The sequence below is a fragment of the Amphiura filiformis genome, chromosome 15 (assembly GCF_039555335.1).
Source record: "Amphiura filiformis chromosome 15, Afil_fr2py, whole genome shotgun sequence".
NCBI lineage: Eukaryota > Metazoa > Echinodermata > Ophiuroidea > Amphilepidida > Amphiuridae > Amphiura > Amphiura filiformis.
The window spans coordinates 42746488-42766211 of NC_092642.1; the positions used below are offsets into that span (position 1 = coordinate 42746488).

Sequence of the window (19724 nt, forward strand, 5' to 3'; positions counted from 1 at the left end):
ATTCCAGTGGCATGGTTCAATAACCTCAATTAAACATTCATAGTTCAAAATTTGAGTATGAGCTTTTGTACCCAAATTTTCTAAGGTCATTCAATGAATGTACAGATGTATTAAGGTTAAAGAACTGTGCCCTGACAGATTAACATGTTATGGATCTTAGTGTGTATTTGTAAATGTTCTCAATCATCCAGTATAAAAAAAACTACACAATTCTATTCGACTGGATTTTATATTTGTTAGCTCCTACTACTACCGTAAAACGGGTATCACGTCTTCTCCGACACTCATCATCAGGCCGACTGGTCAGGCGCTTAACTATTGACCCATGACACGGTTGAAATGACGTCAAACGATTCTCTCAATCGAGGAGATACGCCACAACCTTTCCAACAGCTACAACGCAGTGAAGCAGTTCTCCAAAGTGCCTCGGCAACTCTCCTGTGACGTCATTTCAACCATGTCACGGGTCAATCGTGCAGCGCCTGACCAGTCGGCCTGGTAAATGCGTCTTCTATGAGACAACCCAGCAAAAACAAAAACGTTTTTACAACGTTTTAAATAAGTTATATTTTGGGTTTTGGTTTAGGTAAAAACGTTTTAATAACATTAAAATGTCGGGTTATATATAGGTCATGAAATCGTTTTAAAACGTTTTGTATGAAAAAACACTACAACAATATTTTTAAAATGTTTTCGAAATGTCATTGTAAACTATTTTTTGCAAACATTTTGGCCAAATATTTTGTCAACACTTAAATAACATTATGTTAAAATATTTGCACCCAGCAAACACAGAAATGTTCTTAAAATGTTTTTACAAAACGTCTTAATAACATTTAAATGTCGGGTTATATAAAAGTCGTGAAAACATTTTAAAAACGTTATTGTTAATATTTTGGGCAAACATTTTTGCAAAATATTTTTCAACCCCAAAATAACATTCTGTTTAGAATGATTTGTACCAAGTTTTCAAAAATGTTTTTGGAATGTTATTAAAACGTTTTTATACCCTTTATATAACCCGACATTTAAATGTTTTCTGTAAAACATTTGTGTTTGCTGTGCAGTAAATTACCAACAAATGTTATTTAATGTTATGAAAACGTTTTATACCATTAATGTACCCTTTATATAACCCGACATTTAAACGTTTTCTGACAACCTTTTATAAGCTTTTGCGAATGATGTCGAAAACGTTTTGTGTTTGCTGGGAATATACCGTTATTAGTGTTAAAATCCAGATGAACATTATAATAATTGTTTTACCTATTGTGATCGTGGGTACATGTCGTTAATTGCACGAAAATAACAAAGCATCTATGAAAGAAAATTATTGTATTACATTTTGCCGATTATATTCGGACGTTTCAAGGTCATATCATGTGGCAAATGTTTTAACACATAGTGCAATGTTGTTTGAAGTTAAATAAAACATCTGGTGTTATTTTGTAACACTTCATCCATGTCACAAAATTCAAATAAATAATATTCCAATATCCTAACATACATATTCATATCTATGACAATTGTAGCATCATGAAACAGTATAATAGAACTTTTAATTGTTTTTGTAATCACTCGATTCTGGCTTTAATATGTACTGTACATTACATTAACTAACGCATACTAATGTAATTGTCTGTAGTATCCGTTGTACATTGAAAGCTAATGTATCGAATAGGGTACAAAACCAACAAAATAAAAGTAACCAAATTATACATTGTAGTTGTTTGAGTCAGATAGTTTACAAACAGAACCAATGATATACTCCTACATTGTGATGCCTAAAATGACGTTTTTTGATCATAGGTTAATAAACGCGCATCACTTGTTGGGAGTGAAACTGTACAAAATAACGCACACGTACTGAGATGTTGATGCGTCTAATGTGCGAACCCCGAAGGAGGGGGGTGCATTAGACGCATAAACATCTCAGTACAAGTGCATTATTTTCTACAATTTCTCGAGCAACAAGTGATACATACATTAACCGTGTTTTTTACTGTTTTTATAACAAAATGATCACTAAAAATTTCGGAAAGTAGAACCAAATATAAATGCATCAACCCGCTCAAAAATGAATCAATCCTACATGACACGAACGAGGGCGAAAGCATTGCGCGGAGTGCCATTATACACAATCAATGTACTCTGCGTACTTTTCTAACCGATTTTCGGTTGGCTGTTTTGATATAATTTAGGAGCGTATGAAACATATTTTATTATCACATTTCTATCAGAATTGCAATAAATTGCAAATATAATTTAGATGACTAGTATTGGTTATTCTTTTGGCCTTATATATAAGCTTATGAATATCAACCATGTCCATTAGAACCTAAAAACATTTGTTATCTCCCACAGTAAAGGATAGGGTGCATGTACTGGATACATGTGCATACCTTGGCTGACCTTGGGGATTTCCTGGTCCTGCCAAAATGACCGTGACATGAGGAGATAACGGGATTATCACAGTGTAACCTTTGCCACTGGGGGTATTATTATACAATACTCAAGTTCCATTATTTGGAATGCTCCTGCATTGATTATGAATCAACATTCAGAACAGACGATTACGCGTCACGCATTTTCCTGATAATTCGGTTGCGATACAAGACTGCATATGTTGATATGTTATACCCACCGTGTGATTACCATGGATGTAAACATGTATCAAGCATCAATAAGAGACATTTTTCCGTGAAAAATCTGTGACTGCTTGTAAAATCCTTGAAAATATGGGTTGGATTACAGATTTTCCACATTTGTGTCTCCTAGTGTATAGCATGTTATTACAGGTAGAAATCAATTGGATATTCATAATATTGAACCCATGTCAGAGGTCAACAGTCCAGACATGTCCTTGGTCAATAGTAATATTACCCTACTATTTGAGTTGAAATCCACTGCTCTGATATTGAATCACGAACGTAACTTTATATGTTTTGTATCGACAATCACGGAGAGCAATAATTTTCACCTAGAGAAAATAAAATAGAAGCAATCAATCGGTAAAAGAGAAATATATTCTAAATGTTTATGAACATCATTCATGATTTCGCTGCAAATTACTTTACCCGTATCAAACTGTGTAGGTTCTAATTCATCTGGGTATGTTGAAATTAAATCTGGTCAACCACCTATTTATTTATACCGGAAGTGATGGGTACCCACGGTCTATTACATCACACCCCAGCTGAAGACTGAAAACACAATTTCTCCTGTCCGTCAAAATAGGTTATGCCTGGTTGGTCAGATTTAAATTAAATGCTAATTTTACCAGTATACTTTCAAAACAATGACGTACTTACGGATTAATCTTAATTAATACTTAAAATTATTTTTTTCTTTCTTAAAATATCAAATCAGTCAAAAACACAAATGTTGCTTTGCGACCAGCACAACGGCAATCATCAATTACTGAATGAGACATTCACAGATTTGTCTTAGCAAATACAAAAAAAGTTTAGATAACAACAACATCAACAACAGTGTCATCGTGTGCAGTGCATTACTGGTGCCAAACTCCAGATTGAGTTTGATGAGAGTCATGACGTGCGTCAAAAATTTACTAATTTACGAAAATGTCTTTATTATGTTCATTCTCTGCTTACATTTATTGCACATTTTCCAGATTATTCACACATAAGACAGACAATACAGATTTATTTTCCAACCGAATATCAATATACACTGTAGGGAATAATTATATACACATTAAAAATATCTGATTGACCCGAAAACCTGTCATGGGCGACTATTTATTTTGTAAGAGGTGTGCTGAATTTGTAAGAGGGTCCAAATCACAAAATATTGAATGCATTTTAGTAGATCATAAGTGCCTACACCAAAATTCGGGACATGAACTTACAATTTAATCTAAAACTCTGCAAACTGGTTACCTTAATATTTATAGCACTCGAATTTCTTGCAATGGTTTATGGTATAATCAAAATATTCTAGCCATGACCACAATATATTGAGATAATCGATTTAAGTGTTGCTAATTATTTGCTCAATCAGTGTGTGGCTTAAATAAGTACAAAGAGGACATGTTCTCTTTGAAGAGGACAAGAAACTTTCCCGGGTAAACTTAAAATAGGAAGCTGAAAATTTGATTAAATATAATCAGAAATTGTACACTATAACAAAAATGATGGAATGCTGTCTATTTTATAATACATTTATTTCAATAATGCAATTCATAAAGAATTGAAAAACAAATTTGGAATTTTCAAAAAGCTATAGATTTCTTTAAAGCTATGAAAATACGAATGCACACCTACCTATACATAGAAAATCAGCTTTTTGCTTTCAGGACACAAAGCAGTGTTTCGAAAATGAAATGTGCAATTGGATTCAGTAATTTTTATATACATAAGAAAAGGTTCAAACCAAGAGGTTGGGGCCTGATTACTGTACATACCTGATCTAGCACCTGACACTTCTCTTTTTAAAGATTTCTTAGGCCTTGGAGGTGAAATCAACAGAGCGAGCCTATTCGCCGTAGATAAATTACCATAAAGCGACTTATAGTGCAGGGCAATACATTAAAATTGTTTTCACCTTTCGCTATGGTAATGGTAGCTAGCGATTATTTCACACTTAGTGGAGAGTTTGAGAAATGCCTTTCCAAATTCAGTTCGACTTCTATATCAACTTCATTAATTTTTCGCAAACACTCTACGTACATATCTTGAAATAGGCTAAATCTGAGTAAGCTTAAATTAATTTAAATTAAAGTGAGCTTAAAATCAAAAACCAAAAAGGTCTATGTGAAGGCTATTTAGAAGTGTGCATAGTATACCTAAATGGGAGACCGGCAGATTGTGTTGTTGTTTGAATGATGAAGGTCATTGGCAATTAGACGCTATACTGTTTTTTTACTCTCCGAGAGTCAGTGACGTCAGTACGCAGTTCATTGGTTGCAGCTTCAAATTACGAGTATTCGCTCGTAGCGCTGAGTTGACGTCATTTACTCGCCAAGGGTAAAATAAAAATATAATCCTGTGATTATCATCTGAGTTGTATGTTCAGTTCAAATCAGTACAAACAATGTTGCATATTCTTTTCATTCATATGTAGCGGTATTAGTCACGCGGTGTCTGTTGTGGCTAAATTAGCCATTTTAAATAAAATGTTAAATTTGAAATATTTTTTCATTTCTCAAAATCTTATATATTGAGATATACCGGTGGAATTAAATCAATGGATTAACCTAAACTGGGACCTTACGGAGCAAAAGATAAATTCCGCCCTCTGTAGTTTATACATATTTATTACCACTAGGCTCGTTCAAACAAATTGTCGTACACGGTAAGAAGCAGTCATCAGAAAGTCATTTCGTTCGTTGATTTTCTATGTTGGAACAGTTTGTCCATGGTTGGATTCCTCCTTATATTTCTTTAACATCTAATACAATTTCACAAGTTATGAAAGAACACTGAATAGATAATATTAACATCAAAATCAAAACAAAAGAATTAAAATAAAATTACGATGATAATAATTGAGTACGTTCTTATACACATATCAACAAATTTGTATTTGAATATTTTTATATCATATCATGTACACTTAATTACATACTTAATATATATATGTACATAGAAAATGATAGGAAAGGTGGCTAAGCTGTAATACCATATTTCGTGGTTTTCAAACCAGTTAATGTGCACATTAAACCAGTTTAACCTTAAAAGTAGGAAGACATGTGATGATATGAACCGGTTTACAATAGTAAACGACCACCTTTTCTAGAAGTGATTACACATTAGTGTTTTAAATTCACTTTTTTCAACAATAACAATTATATTCCTCGTCTGCTCTCGACGGTTTTTTTTGGTAATATCATTTATACAGGGAAAGAGTCAATTATCATATGGAACCAATTATGAGGTTTCTATAACTAAATAATTGTCACATTTTGAAGCAAAACCGAAATAATAGTTGCAATAATTATGATATAGACAACTTCGGTAAGCGTACGTAAATTTAAGTGGATAGGTACGATGTTCCGTAGACAGGATTCTTATATACATATCAGACATATTTAATTTCTTAGAGAATTGTTGTGTTATGTATAAGGAACCAGCTCCGCTTGTTTACACAAACATAATCTCATCTAATATATATAAAAGTTAACGATATTAAAGCTTTTTTTTTTGCAAACAACGTTCATGATGACTTCTATAACTGAATAAAATCATATTCATTTAAAAATGTATAACAAAGTAGTGAAACAATTGTGATAAAAATAATCATAAAATATAAAACATGTGTATTGGTAAAATTGACTATATTTGACTATAAGCTTACGCGAACAAAATAATGTCCAATCGTTATGGATAACTATACTGAATTGTGACAGAAAGAACTCGTAGGGCGCCCTCCGCGTGTACCACATTACACTTGATGGACATGGTAAACCCTAACCCCATCTCGAATACTATATATAATTGAAGACCGAATTAAAAAGACTAGTTTGCGTATGATGTCCTGTCAACCAGACCAAAAATGACGTACTGCGCAGGTCAGCAACCAACCACGTCGCGCCTTTGCCCTGACTTCACACACAAACTGGTCTTTTTAAATCGGTCTTCAATTATATACCATTTTCAGCCTAATGTGGCAGTGACGCCAGTGCGCATTTCATTGGGCGCGCCTTCAAGTAGCTAATGGACGCTCAAAACGTTGGCATAAGCATACACGCGCATAATTATAGGCGCCGCAAAGATACGCGCGCGAAATAGCTGCCTCTACGCGTTGACGTCACTGCTACATCAGGGTGGAGAATATCATAACCCTAACCACACTACCAAATCCTATTAAACCTTAGTGAAAGTCATAATGGGTTAATCCAGTTGAAATCCATGCACCCCTTATGGAAGACATGACCTTAATCTCACAGGGGATGTAGTTTCAAATGGAGTCACCAATTCAGGTAACCCCATTTTCACTCCCTGTGTGGACGATGGAGGTCATTTCTTCCATAGGGGGTGTATCTCTTTAAAATATAATAGTTTTGAACAAGCGGAGGAATGCGAAATCGTAGTAAGTTGAAAGATTCCAATTTTAGCTGAATGCGCATTCATAGGCAATAAACTCGTAGTTGCAAAATCATCAAACCAGATTTACAATATCTAAAAAATACAAAACCTTTTATCTCCTCAAACTGTACACCTGGATAACTTGGACCCATTCTATAATCTGTGTTAATTATAGCCTTCGTCGCATAAATCACACATATTTACAACGTTTTTAATTCAGATGTTGGTGTGGATACACTATGCGGATGACGTCGTTCTGTTATCGAGTGACTCACGGACAACATAATGACAACCGCGCTCTGCGCATAACAACGTCATCAAAATGCGCACTTGTTCATTAGGTCGTAATTAGCGTAGGTATTTTGTTTTCTCGAGTGCGTATTTCTGACTCACTATCAATAATATGTACTGTTATAATTTCATTTATAATTATTACGAATTATGACAAAACTTAACATACCCAATAATGCAGGCTTGGATAATTTGTCCGTGATCAGTGCGATATTATGACCTATACTGCATGTCTTGCATTTCACGAGCATAATGATTTCAAAAATACCATTAAATTACGAGTTGGAACGTGTTACCTTTGGGCAGACTCAAAGAAGATTATCAACAAATCACCACAATATGCACCATGCTTTAACAAAAGTCCCTAAAACTGGTTCCTGATGCATACAAGTTACCGCTACCACACAGTGTCATCGCCCCGATATCTTCATGGCAGAAATCGCCATGGTAGGTTGAATCCACAGCCACGCATGGCCATTTTGTTCCGACCTGTTTAATAGTTTTTAGACGCATAATGAGCCGAGGGACATCCGACTAAGGCTACTGACAATAGCCTGGTAATTGACCTCTCTGTGTGTGAGTGAGCATGTATACGCCATGAGGTCGTCTGCTTTCCCACTGCCTCCACGAGTGAGTGCAGCTAGCCTACGCTGCGCTATAGTTCGGCACATATAAAATCAGAATTTTTGTCCGTTTTTGAGTTCAAGACGCGCGGTTCTTTCTCAAGACGCAAGCTAACGACTACATATCCGTTCAACACATATATTCAAGTGCAAGGAACAAAATCTGACTTCTTTAGAATAAATAAATTAGGGAGATATTCATCATTTTCTACCCCGGTATCCAAAGATTTATCGTCTGAATATCAAATCGTGCATAGTACATTCACGTGTATCGATCCCGGGTATTGATTTTAGTATCTCTACTGTACCAAGTAATTATTAGCCAGGCGATGTCAGTGTGTACCATTGAACCTGTACACGAAAGACGGCTCTACAGCAGCAGGTTTTGGGTGGTATTTATGGATAATTGTGCGTCTGATACACTCAATACAAGTGTTCAAAACTTTGGAGCTCCTGAAGACAATATAGGGTTATGAAATTTGAAATAAAAAATGGGAACCAGTCACTTGTTGACACCAAGATCAACCTAATCTTTTGATGATCACTGATGTATGTAGACCGCGATCTTCAGCGGCTTTTAAATTTCGGAAGGCTATTATCAGTCCAAGAGAACGCCAAATATGGATCAGGAGTATTACATAATAATACCCTGCTATGACAATAGCTGCACTAGGTTAATCGTATAATCTCCTTATGTGGTTAGCGTGACTGGGCCAGCAAATCCACAAGGTCAGCCGATGTATGTACATGTATTCGGTACATGTGCTATATCTTTTACAATGGGTGATAAATTTCTGGTTTGTTTTATTTCAAAACGCAACATTCGATATTCTAAAGCTTGGTCCAAATCCAAGAGAAGAACCAACTCTAGTAATTTATGTGGTTTCAAATTATATCAGACGTTGCCTTTTTGATAGAAATGGTGTTTGTTGATGTGCACATTTTCCCATTAGATCATAACATGCTGTTGTACATCCAAGGTCAAAGGTCTTTTAATCCATATTTGGCGTTGTTCTGGGACTGATTATAGCATAACAAAAGGATAGTTCCTGATAGATGCACAAATCCATTCGAGTGTGAAGTTTGTTATTTGTGCATTAATGAACATTATCATCATTTCCTGGCGCCTGTGTGTGGCCAAGTTGAAAAAGGTAAAAGTTTACATAAGTGGCATGGAGTATGCTGGGATGCTGTGAGAATCTTCTTTTGGGCAGACTAGTTATTTTTGTCATAATTCATGGTTATTTCATTCATACAACCACCCATGTAATTAATGGATAACAGCAACAAAAAAAGTCATTTGATCAAAACAGCAACGCATTGGTTAATATTCCCGGTGTATTGTATGAAGTTCATACTATGAACCGAAATAAGTTTGCTTTTTCACAACACCACCCGAGACCAATGTCATGAATATGGGTCGGATTCACAGGATGCCAGCAAAAATTTAGTAAGATTTTTCCCAAGCCCTATATTTTTTCAAAATCTTAGACACGCGTTTCAGACTCAATCTTATGATTACAACGCTTGGACAAACTGAATTACCAAATGAAATTGATCTATTTTATGTTTTGAAACAATATGTTCTAATACTCCATTTGTTCAAATATGTCTGCTCAGCATCATACGAGTTGATTTTCCATTTTGCAACTCATATAAAATGTAAACTTTGCAAATGTAGATAAATTAAAACCACAATGGTTTCAATTTTATTGTAACTTCACAGTTTCCGCTAATATGGCTATTCTGAAATTACCCTTTACAAAATGGTAAAAATGGCTCATTTACATATGATTCTTCATTAATCGTTTACGTTAAGGGCTGTGCTTTTACTAAATTTCTAAATAAATGTTTCGACTTTAGGTCATCCACAAAATTGCTAACTTCATCAACTTTATAATACAGCTAGATTCCGACCGGCATGACAGGCTCAGCCTTGATTTCAGGCTCGTGTTTTTTTATTAGCATCTCGGCCATCGTGGTCCTAAAATGGGCGATGACGGGAACAAATCGTTTGATTCCAATCACACCCGTTATGTGAGCCACATTAATGGGGTTTGCAATTCATTTAATTTTGTTGCTGCGCAACAGGTGGTGCAAATATTAAAGGTGCAGATAATATAATACCACTGGTACCACAGATAACACAAATCAAAAATATCCAGAGGAAGATGCGATCTATCACCATGGCAACGTACTTCCAATCTTCTGTCATCTGAAAAAGAAAAACAAAATTCGCAAAGTTACCTATAACATCATGAATTATCGTCAACATCATAAAATGTGTAAGAAAAAGCACTTTTATTTTAATTTATGAGTTTGTTTATTTAGATAAATCTTATTTTTATTGTGTTCAAACTTATGCCTTAATATCAAAAAATTGAAATTCTGCGTCTTGTTTAAGAGAGTTATAGTATTGATACGACTGAATTAATCTTCTATAGAGGTTGAGAGTACTAGTATAAATATTGCATCACGTTATCATGGATATCCTCACTTGTTTATCCTGTATCCCGTGTCAAACATAGAATAAATAATAGGGACAGTGTTGGTAAACCGCTGTCGTGCCTCTATCATATCATATTACATGTTTAAATAGAAAGACTGTGCTATATAAACAAAATAGATGCATGACGGATATTGGAAATAATACCTTTATTCCAAAACTGAAACCGTTTTGTCAAATGCTGAATGACAAATGCTAAATATATCAATAATTAAATGGTAAAAAAAAGTAAAGTAAAGAGTAAAAAAGTAAAATAAAATGAACAAGATTAATTAATTTATCCGGACTAAAATTAATAGTCAATCAATTCTCGCGAGTAGCTACATTATATCGTTTCATATAACAAGACCATGAACCGATCTACATAACATGTACCAATTGGACGTCATTTCAAAACTGAGTACATACAATGTGACTGGTAGCAGTTATCCAACTTCGGACCCGTCATTAGTCTCCAGGTACTTACGGCATTAAAATCATCTTCGGTTCTTAGATGATCGGCTATGAATTTCACACCATCAACTGCTTGGTTAATTTCCTTGGGATACTTTCCGAAGACAGGTGATCTCGAGCACCCTGTGTCTAGACCACCTATTTCATCAGACAATGTTCGCAGTCTGTACCCTCCGGGGTGGTGATTATCAAATATTTCTCTGCCATTACTTCGCGTTGCTTCAACGTCTCTGTGATGCTGCATTTCTCTCATTTCAAAGTAATTTGGAGGAGAGTAGTCCGGCTCTTTCGTTTTAGTATAACGTTTCTCTGATGGTCTTTTGGTCGCTTCATATAAAGTATCGGTGGAAGTATTTCTAGAAACACCCTTCTCACCCATGGTTGCATGGTGTGAGTGCTGGGCGCCCGATAATGAATGTTCAAAACTATAACTGTTATCACAATAGATAATGTCACCAAAACCATAGTAAATAATAAATAACGTCCAATGAGTGGAATAAGAAGTGATGTTGGAGGAATAATTTCGGCAATCAGCAGTAGAAACACAGTGAGTGCCAAAAGTACTGATATACACAATGTGATTTTCTCTCCTGAATCTGATGGCAAGTAAAATACCAAAACAGTAAGGAGTGAAATGAGTACACACGGTAATATAAGATTCACTGTATAAAACAGAGGTTTCCTACGAATCACGAGATTGAAAGTGATATCGGTGTATATCTCATCACAGCAAGGGTATTTCACAGTATGTTTCTCTCCCGGAGTTTCAATGATATCCCATTCACCAGACTCCCAATAATCCTCTAAATCAACGTTCTTTGTCATAGGTAACAAATCTACCAAGTCTCCATCGTAGGTCCAAGAACCAAATTTCATGACACATTCCTGTTGATCAAATGGAAAATATCTGACGTCGATCTTACAGGAGCTCTTGTAGATTGCAGGAGGTAACCAGTATATATAGCCAGTAGAATATAATAAAGCTTTGGTCATCAAAGTGACTTCGTAATTTCCGTCAGCACTGAAAAGATCAGAAGAGAAATAAAAATCAAAATTATTAAATAACCTACGTTTATTAAACAAAGGGACCTTGGTACTCCCCATCAGATGCTGACTGAGCACCCAGAGACGCATTACTAAATACGTGCATGGATTCCCTAACCTTTCAATTAGGAAATATATTTCATAGGGACGATAAAAGTTCTGCCTAGATGGCTGACCTCCATGGGTTATTCCAATTGAAATCGATACACCACTCTATGGAAAATATGGTCACAGGGAGTGTGGCCTGAATGGGTGACTCGTTTTAAAATCTACACCACCTGCGTGGGAGATTGAGGTCATGACTTTTATTGGGGGTGTATGGATTTCAGCTGGAAATAGCCCATTTAAGTTGGTAGAATTGCTGTGAAGGATTTAGGTCTACTAAAAAGGTTAGCTCTTGAGTTACATTCCATGTTTTATATAATATGGTTGTCAGTTCTGAAACACGTGACCTGGACTTATTATACTGTTAGAAATTACATGTTACTGTTAGGATTTGAACAAATAATTAGGGGCCCACAGGCGTCTAGAGTTGACAAATACTCCAATTGTAATAAAACTGGTTGTTCCTTTGGCAAAAATGAATCAAATTGAGAAAAGTTGCATTGTTTTGGATGTTTTGTTACATCACAAATGTAACGCACAAACTCTGCCAATGTCAACAGGGCTCAATAGATTTTGATCTTTTGCTGCATTACCAAGGTAACAAACCATCTGAAATATGGCATCTTATTTTTTTAATTTCTTGCAAGTGGAGTAATCTAAGACCATTTTGTAAATCAAACTCTTAGAATTTTTCATTTTTGTCCCCTGTGGAATCCAAATTTGACATTTGACCTTTCCCCTATACCTCAAGAACTGTACATCGGAGAGAGGTCAAACTATACTTTTTTCTATATTTTTATGACGAGAGAAATACGTTGGTATGGTTCTTTATTAAGATTTGACCAACTTTGGAATTTCACCCGCTGCATAAGCGGCCATTTTGGATTTATCTTCATCAGACTTTAACAAAAAATTATCTTTTGACATTGTATCTCAGGCAAAATGTCTTTATTCACTTAAATATAAATACACTCTTCATCAGACTGGCAACTAGCTTCTTCTTTCCTAATGTGGCTACTGTTAATCACATGTCCAAGGGGAAACACCACGAAAAGAGAAGATGGAAACAAACTGTGTCGTACAAATAGAAAAGAAGGAGAAGCTAGTTGCAAGTCTGATGAAAAGCAGCGTAGCAGCTGAAAACTGTAACAATTATTGTTTTCCATCAAGAAAGATAATATGAATTCCTATCACACAGCAAATCTGTTTTTTGAGCTTGATTATAAAGGCGGACAGAAATGAAACTTGAGCTAATGTTTTAACAGTAATGTCTTGGTATTTTTTGGTTATACGACGGTTTACTACGGGGTTGATGTTGTACCAAATACCATAGATTTTAAAACAAATCCTACTGTTATTTGGGTTCACCTCAAGCTCGGTAGTGACGTGCGTATTTCGCTGGCGGCAGTATCGAATTGCGCGCGTAAAGATAATCGCACAGTGCGTACATGCACGTGTACAAGGTTGGCTTGTCGGCACGCTTGTGACGCAACTGCGAAAAAGCATTGACGTCACTACCGAACTTGAAGCAAATAATGTTGATCTATCTTGTACCAAAGGGTAGCTATGGGTCTCTTCTATCCAGTGATTTCAAAATAAGTAGTTGATACAACCCACCTTAAGTAAGACGAGGGCTAAAACAGTAATTTATCCCTAAATAAAAGGTTAAACATTCACATTTTATAGTCACTCTAGGTACAAAATATCATGTTACTAAAATTTAACAGTAACATATTGTGCAACTAATTTGTTTTGTTCCCTTTTACCATGTATACACTTACTTGTTATAGAGAACCAAATCCGGTAACCAAATCATAGACGACGGAACACGAAGAATCGAAATATTTTCATATTTAGTTACATCCCATTCCAGTCTGTAGTCCGTCCAGCCCTAATAATTTGCAAGATAAAGAAAGCAATGATGCATCAGTCGCAATACAAGTTTGATGAGCAATAGCATTTTTTAAACGACGATGACGACGAAATCAGTGATAATGATTGGGATGGTGGTAAGATTTGGTGGCAGTTCCACAGTTTGAGTTGAGTTTGTGTCACGTGTGTCTTTTAATTGTAGATAATAGCCTCAGCACTTCCGTATGTGTAAATGTTTGATATATCAATATGTCTAGTAAATGAAAAAAAAAAACCAAACAAACAAACAAAAACAAAAACAAAACAAAACAAAACAAAACAAAACAAAACAAAACAAAACAAAACAAAACAAAACAAAACAAAAACACTTGCGTTTATCTTGCTTGCTTACATGTATGCTATATGTTTGTTTCGTATTTCGGTTTGCATCTACAATGCTCGCCAAAAGTGTTGGGAGATTTTTCAAAAGCATAATGCTCCACAATTATAGGTAAGTCAATAGGCGTATCACTTGTTGAGAGCTTTTCTGATTGGCTGCTTTGATATAGGCGAGTATGAATGTTGAATCATGTCATGTTGCTCATGAGCTCGTAACAGTACCAAACATTGACTGGTGGGGAAAAGGGGAGGTTTGGGAAAGGTTAAAAGCGTGACACGAAACAAGTGCTATTTCAGGACGTCTAAATTAACGGAAATTATGCCATGATTTTTCCATAGATGTCCCAGCACATTTTGACCAGGATTGTAGTAACATGAGTAAGTAATAGAACGCAATATGAAAGTTTGACACTGAAAATCACACTGAAAACCATTTTTAGCGTTACTCTAGCCATTTCCATTGTTATTCTGGGTATTTTCAGTGTGGCTAGGGATTATTTTTCATAACGATACTAGCATGGCCCAATAGGACCAGTCAGTTGGGTTAATGAATGGCCACTCATTTCCAGAAGTGTTGCAGTCAATCTTCAGTGTGATTATAAACATTAATCTCATGACAAAAGAACTCCTTTCAGTGCCATATCAGTGGTATTATCTATTGTATAATTTTTCAGCGTGACTCTGCATTTTCAGTGTGATTTTCAGTCTCAATATATAAAAGTTTAATCATTACCTGTTTTAACCAAACATTGGTCGTCATGATTTGATTCTTCTCATCCTGTAAACAATAAAACAATATACGAATGGATGAAGAATTATGAAGAAAGAGAGACAACATCTTAGTTACGGAATTAAAGCATCATACTTAATATTGGGCTAGTCCAGTTGAAATACATACACCACTATGGAAGATGTGACCTTAATTTATCACACAGGGGTGTATATTTCAAATGGATCCACCCATTTAGGTCATGTCTTCCATAGGGAGCTTTTGGGATTGTATAGATTTCAACTGGGAATAGCCCATTGCAACATGTTGCGATGTCCATATGAAGACCTGAGCGCAAGAAGACCGTAAGTCCACTTGGCCCCTCAACATGTATACACTAAAGTTGCGTATAGTTTCGTATAGTTTGGTATTGTTTTATACATGTTCAGTGGGCAAAACAAATCTTTCACAACCTTTCATGATGTTTTCACCCTGGAACATGTATTAAACATTATAAAACCCTAAGAAACTATACGTAACTTTAGTGTATACATGTTGAGGGGCCAAGTGGACTTACGGTCTTCTTGCGCTCAGGTCTTCATATGAAAACGTGTTTGTGAAAAAAAATGTTTTCTGCGAATCGTGCTCAAATGGTATTAGTATAAACCTGTGTCTGAATTCTAGAGCTAAAAGAAGAAATGGGATCCTTACACATACGTGATAGAAATTACGTACGAATAAAATAAACGGTAGCGCCCCTCTAAGATAAAGGTAAAGCTAAAGGAGACGATCCTGTATAAACAGTGATCGGAGTGCCAATCTCTCTTTCACTGGCGATTGGGCCAGACTCCTCCATGTAATGTTGCTGTAGGGGGATCGCTACACTTCTTCTACAGCGAGTCTGTTACCTTCCCAGCATTTTAGAATGTCGGTACCTATTAATACACCTGGGTGTAGAGGAGTAATCGAGATAAAGTGCCTTACTGAAGGGCACAACACGATGGCGTCGCCGGGGCTCGAACCTGCAACCTTCCGCGGCGCCCCTTTAATAGTTCTAATAATACAGCTCGAGAATGTATACCCTGAGTACTATTATATTTTATCAAGGTTGTAAGGTCTAAATAAGATAATCAAAAACATTGGTATAACACAACTGTAGAATAGTGACATTGGTTCCGCATACGATGGCCAGAAGATAAGAAGTGCAAGAAGTTATTATTACTAATACATTAGCATTATCATGCTGCCTTTGTAGCCTTGTAAGTATTGTTGTTGTTTCCGGAACAGCCTTAGCTAACTAGCTGTCAAACATCAATGTAACGTGTACGTTGATATAAAGATACCTAGAAGGCATTTTCATCATTTTAAAAATAATTTTCAATGTTAATGTTGCTTCCTAAAACATTAGCAGTTAGTGCAAACAATGGGCTTTGTTTTAAATAATGCCAACCCAAAGGCGGTGCACTTATGGTTATGCATCGTAATTCATTGCTTGTCACAATTTTAAGAAAACTAAATTGGGCTATTCCATTTGAAATCCATATTCCCCCTGTGGAAGACTTGGCAAAAGTATGTTGCAGAGGGAGTATGGGTTTTAAATAGAGCAGACAATTGGGTAACTTTCATTTGAAATACTCACTCCAGTTGTGAAACATAATAGGTAAAGTCATAATACATCGGGAGTATGGGTTTCAAAATGATTAAGCCTAGAAATTCAATTTTCTTAAATCTTCCGCACGGGATGGTAGATTTTGAATAGAATAGCCCATTGAGCCCATAGCAGCCGGAACCGGAAGTGTCCCTCTTTGTAAAAGTACCTAATAATTGGGTCAGCCATTTTGGTACCTATATGGGGATTACTATGTCCTAGAAAATCTCAAAGAAAAACTTGTTTCCCCCGATTTTGCTAAAACATTCAAACTTTTTGGACGTAGGGATTCGTTTTTAAACTATCAATTTATGTCAAGCGAGTCATTTGGGCACCATGGCACTGTAATATTGTGAAAAATATTGACACTTTTATATATTATATTATGATCAAAAGCTTCCACTCATCAACAATTAATATTGTATCGTTAGGGAAAAAAGACTAAAATTAAGGGTAAAATCGGAAGTTTTTACAATAGCTTAAAGGATGTCTCCGGCAAACACAACATTTTGCCTATATGTTAGGAAAATAATTATCAAGTACAAATACATGGTTTTATTTAAAAGAAACTCATATTGACCATTTAAACGAATAAAAACAGCCCGCTCTCAACACGAGATATTCTAAATTCCCGCGCCGAAATTGTCTAGTGCAATGACGTCATGGTCATTTGTGCTCAATTATTATGTGCCTTCATTGTATTACTTGGACGTCATTGCACTGGACAATTTCGGCGCCTGGGAATTTTGAATATCGCGTGTTGAGAGACGGCTGTTTTAATTCGTTTTTATGGTCAATATGAGTTTATTTCAAATAAAACCACGTGATTCGTGCATGATAATTAATTTTCTATCATATAAGGCATAATGCTGTGATTGCCGGAGACATCCTTTAAAGCATATTATAACATTTGCTGAGGAGGACGCCCTCACTGATTTTTTAAAATTAATTTTTTACACGATTATATTGTACTTTATTAAACCAATATACCCTGAAAAAATCAAGACTCTAGGTGCTATAGTTTTGTCAAAATCCGAGATTTTGAATAAAACGCCTGAATCAGCGTTTTATTATTACGATGGAATTATTAGTCGAACGCATACACGATGTTCATAACACACAGCACGTACACGGCGTGCGCGACGGTGATCTACACAACAAAGGGCCGTACCATAACATGACCGAAGGAGTGGTACGTATTGGCGACATATGCGCTGGTAGTAAATTCCAATTTTCTTTGCTCTGCCGTAGTTGTTCGGCTCAAAAATAAAAGGGATATATCTGACAGTAAAACTAACATTTTATGGCAAAGAAATGCTAATCTATTTTGTATGAAAATGTTATAATATGGCTTTAAGCAACGGAGAAGTCATCTACATAATGTGCGAAGTAAAATCCCTCTGAATTCATTATTAAAATTCAGTGCCCCAAGTTCGATATGATTCGTTTCATATTTCTATTTCTCTCCTATATATTTTGAAGCCCTTTAAACCCTTCTATGATTGGTTAATTACGCGATAAATTAATCTGAGTGACCAATTAAAATACAGCTTCTAGATATTAAGCTCAATCCTCTTCAGAGGCCGGTCGAGTGCAGATCCGTCGGAACACGCTTTTCAATACGGAATAAATGCTAACCTCATCGTGACATCATCCAAGCAGCAAAGTTCATTTCCCATTGAAAAAGCGTTATCCGACGGCTCTGCAGTCGACCATTCTGTCAGCCCTACCACCATTTTTACCATGCTGCTGATTGGATCAATAAATCATTACAGTCTACTTGTAACCAATGAGCATGTAGCACTCATGGGGATATAAAGTTAATTATCATTTATTGTCAATTCTTACCACATCGATGAGCTGAGACATTGTCAAGCCGAATTCAACATTAAGAATTTCTGTGTTGTTCTGAACAGGACGGATGAGTCGGTTGTAGTTTAGAAAAATGTCATGAAAAAGTTTCTCTTCTGCGTCTGAAGCATATATACCTGCATAATGACAAAGATTATCAACAGTTTATATGAAGATTAAATATAATTTTTTTTATCGTAATAAGATTTTATTAATTCTCGCTATTCACAATAAGGGCGCCGCCAGCGGTTTGCGATGTAATCGTGATGTATCATGGGAAAAGGTCGACATCCAAGTCCGCGCAATACGAATATTACCATGCTATTACATAGGAACACTTGACAATATTTTTTAGTTTGTCAATATAACGGTATTACACGCAAATCGATAGAGAAAAAATTAATTGTGCACATTTCAAATCACATTATTAAGTATTATTGAGTATCGATTCGCGTGTAACACCTTTATTTTGACAAACTAAAAAATATTGTCACGTGTTCCTATGTAATAGCATGGTAATATTCGTATTGCGCGGACTTGATGTCGACCTTTTCCCATGATACATCACGATTACATCGCAAACCGCTGGCGGCGCCCTTATTGTGAATAGCGAGAATTCAGTATGCATTCGTCTTCATTATAATACTTGATTGTTATATTGTACATACGAATATCATTTCAATGAAACGACGCTATTTTGCTATTTCTTAATTATAAACAAAAATGCATTTTTCGGTAATTACCTTGGTGAAAATGTGGGCACCTGGTAGCATTCTAAAAACCAACACACCGCTACAATGTTGTTCGATTTCAGCACACTATCAGCTCCAAAAGGCTGATTTCTTTGACAAAACAGCATCGGCAATTTCATCGCACAAAATGGACTCTTATTTCTAATGTTGTACGAGCTTCTTTTTGTTTTCTTAAAAACACTTTGTAATGAATACACATTTGACTGTGAAAGTATTATAAACATTAAAATTGACCTGCCCTTTTGTTGGTTTATAAGGAATGTAGTAGATGCATTGATAGTGTTTTTAGAAGCAGAAAACTTTTTAGAGTCAGTCTTAATGAAATAGACGTAAATGAGCAACACCGAGCACAACTTCTAGAAACACCACCAACATATCAGCATTAAATCACAAATTACTGAATACCGGTACACTAATATGAACAGACTTAAACAATTTCAGAA

General features: G+C 35.6%; 1 protein-coding gene across 1 annotated transcript in view; it reads right to left on the minus strand.

The window, feature by feature from the left end:
• Positions 1-8992: 8992 nt before the first annotated feature.
• The window catches only part of LOC140171673 (neuronal acetylcholine receptor subunit beta-4-like), a 141204-nt gene continuing 130472 nt past the window's right edge, over positions 8993-19724 (minus strand). The window contains 6 exon segments of the mRNA XM_072194966.1: positions 8993-10178; positions 10936-11229; positions 11232-11943; positions 13853-13962; positions 15055-15099; positions 18527-18666. Coding sequence (XP_072051067.1) covers positions 10032-10178; positions 10936-11229; positions 11232-11943; positions 13853-13962; positions 15055-15099; positions 18527-18666 — 1448 coding nt within the window. The 3' untranslated portion in view covers positions 8993-10031.